The sequence below is a fragment of the Trachymyrmex cornetzi genome, unplaced genomic scaffold, assembly GCF_001594075.2.
Source record: "Trachymyrmex cornetzi isolate Tcor2-1 unplaced genomic scaffold, Tcor1.1 scaffold865, whole genome shotgun sequence".
NCBI lineage: Eukaryota > Metazoa > Arthropoda > Insecta > Hymenoptera > Formicidae > Trachymyrmex > Trachymyrmex cornetzi.
In genome coordinates, this window is record NW_017300207.1 from 101,814 (window position 1) to 104,755 (window position 2,942).

The 2,942-nt window shown below is 33.1% G+C and overlaps 1 protein-coding gene across 1 annotated transcript in view; it reads right to left on the reverse strand.

The window, feature by feature from the left end:
* The window catches only part of LOC108769155 (calcium-binding mitochondrial carrier protein Aralar1-like), a 55,962-nt gene extending 54,320 nt beyond the window's left edge, over positions 1 to 1,642 (reverse strand). The window contains exon 1 of the mRNA XM_018519983.1: positions 1,574 to 1,642. Coding sequence (XP_018375485.1) covers positions 1,574 to 1,642 — 69 coding nt within the window. The remainder of the gene's footprint in view (positions 1 to 1,573) is intronic.
* Between the last annotated feature and the right edge of the window lie 1,300 nt (positions 1,643 to 2,942).

The window sequence follows — 2,942 nt, forward strand, 5'->3', positions numbered from 1 at the left end:
AAAAAAAAAAAAAAAAAAAAAAATGTGGAAGAAAGCGCAACGGGAGGAAGAGAGAACGGAAATAACAAGTATAGGACTGCAATGGGTGGAAGAGAGAGAACTGTATTCTACAATGGATAGGAGAGAGAGGACAATAGGTTAAAGAGAGAACGGGTGAGAGAGAGAAGGAACGAACCCTCCCCCTCTACCATGGACCCCAGTGACTTAACAAATATTTAGAAATCCAAACAGTTTGGAATACTTATTACAATAAATTTTCCTATGCCAAACATTCTATTGTACTTATTTCATTATTCGCACTCATTCCTCAAAATTTCTGAATTTTTCATACTTAAGGTCGCGTGAAGGTCATGGTATTATAGGCCATTGGATTCGTCTGGGCCTCAGCTATTACGCTATAATGATAAAAATATGTAATCGTATTTAAAAAAATATCGATGACCTTGAAGGCTCTCAAAATATGACCTTGAAAAAGAAATATAATGTAGGTCCCTTCGAAAACCAAACAATTTCTTCCTTAGGCATTTTCGCGTATCACTAAGAGTAACGGAGATATTGCCTTGTAAGAGACTAGTTGTCTTAGTTTATGATAGTTAAAAAAATAGTTAATAAATAATAACAAAAAGTTAATTCTACTAGGAGATATTTTTAAGAAAAATCCAAAAGCATGTGAATATGATAAAAGAAATTATGTGATAATTTCAGTTATAAAATAACAACATAAAAATGTTGAAAATTTAAGCGCTGAAATTTCACTAATTACAATTTATTAAAAATAATTAAATGTTCTTAAAGAAATATATTTTTTACTAGAGAAATAACGCATAAATTGATTGAGAAAAAAAGGAAAAAATATTTGATAATTAATAATTAATAAAAAACAATGATAAATATTTTAAATTATTAAAAGTATTATTGTAAAAATCGCTGAAAGTTCAAACATAATCCTAATATTGGGTATGGGAATAAGTTTCCGCCCTTTTTTAATGAAAAAGATGTATTTATTTAAACAAAACAATACAAAATAAGTTCATTCAAAGTATGCTCCATCAGAAGCGACAACTTTCCCCCACCTTTCAGGTAATAAACAGATTCCTCGAAGGAAGAAATCTGGTTCTTTTGAAGCGATCCATTTATCAAGCCATTTTTTGATATCTTCATAAGAATTGAATCGCTCTCCAGAAAGGGCCGACAGCATGGACCGGAACAAATGAAAATCTGAAGGAGCAATGTCCGGTGAATACGGCGGGTAGGGCAGAATTTCCCACTTCACTCCTTCCAAGTATTTCTTGACCGGTTTTGCAACGTGTGACATAGCGTTGTCACGTAGCAGAATCAGCTTATCATGCCTATTGTCCCATTCCTATTGTTTTTGTTTCAACGCTTAGTTCAAACAAATCGCTTCGAACGAATATCAACTACTGGATGCAACAGCTTGAACACACACCTTTCAAATACATGTATTGCCGTTTTATCAAACACACAAGCAGTGCTACTAACGACATCTCTCTAATGGGCGGAAACTTATTCCCATACCTAATAATTTATATTTAAGCACTTTTCATTTATTTACCTGGTTAAAAATTTCATGGAGTCGTTCAGTATTTGCACGCTTTAAATACCCCGAGGAACCCTGTAACATGATATTCAAAAGATAAAAGATATTAACATTAATTATTCTCTAATTATCGCAAAAAATACTTTTGAAATATATACCGGATGTTTAAAATAAAGCGTTACAAATTTTTATCTCGAAAACAGGGTATTATTGAGAAAATGTTCGGATAAAAGTTATAAGGTTCAAAAAGATCTATTTACTGATCTTATCAGTTTGACTTTGAGTGGCGTCGCCAAGATCAGGTCAAGGTCACGTCGAATTTTTAAAATGGAACTCCCTACTTATGATTCCAGAATCTAATAGTCGTATAGAGAGCTTCCCAAAACACTATAATAAAGTTATTTTTTTATTGAGTACTTTTCGATTTATGATGCTGATGGTTACAATACAGAATCAATACTAGAAAAATGCCTATTACGGTCGAAGCTGGATCTTCGTTGCTTTAAATAATTCAATCTTAAATTACTAATATACACTATATATGTACTTGCATATATGTATACCATATTGTAGTCTTTTCAAAATGCGCGCCGAATTGTTTTTCTGAACTATAAACGCAATTAAAACTCCTCTAATAATCGCGAATTGACAAGCAATTTAATAATTTGATGCTACCATCGAGCATCATATTATAAAGATGTTAATATGCTGAAACTGTTAATAAATTTATTGCGAAAAATATTACCTCGGTCGGGACTTGAACCCGGATCTCTTGTAGTCCGTACGATTTTGAAAAGACTACAATATGGTATATATGCAAGTATACAGGATGTCCGAAAAGTGTGGAAACGGTCGAATATCTCGATAAATACACATCGGATCAGAAATCTGTAAATACACGTATTCAATGTTTTCAAAAAAGCTATCTTTTGACATCTAACATGACCCCCCACCCCCACCCGCTGTAGGTGAAAGAGAGGGTAAGTTTAAAATTTTAAATGGGAACCCCCATTTTTTATTGCAGATTTCGCTTCTTCAGAAAAAGTTACATAAATTTTACCTATTACAAACATTTTTTTGATGACAGATGGCGCTGTAATCAGCGAAATTAAAAAATGAGTCTAAAACGTTTAAAATATCTCAAGAAATACTCAAAGGATCAAAAAAATAAAAATGTACGTATTCAATATTGTCAAGGGAGCTATCCATTGACACAAAAATTCTACCTCCCACCTACCATCCGCTGGGGGTGAAAGGGTAGGTAACTAAAATTTTAAATGAGAAACCCCCCCCCCCATGTTTTATTGCAGATTTCGCTTCTACAGAAAAAGTCGTATTAACCCTTTAACGCCGAGATGTGCTGAATTTCGACATGGATTTCAAC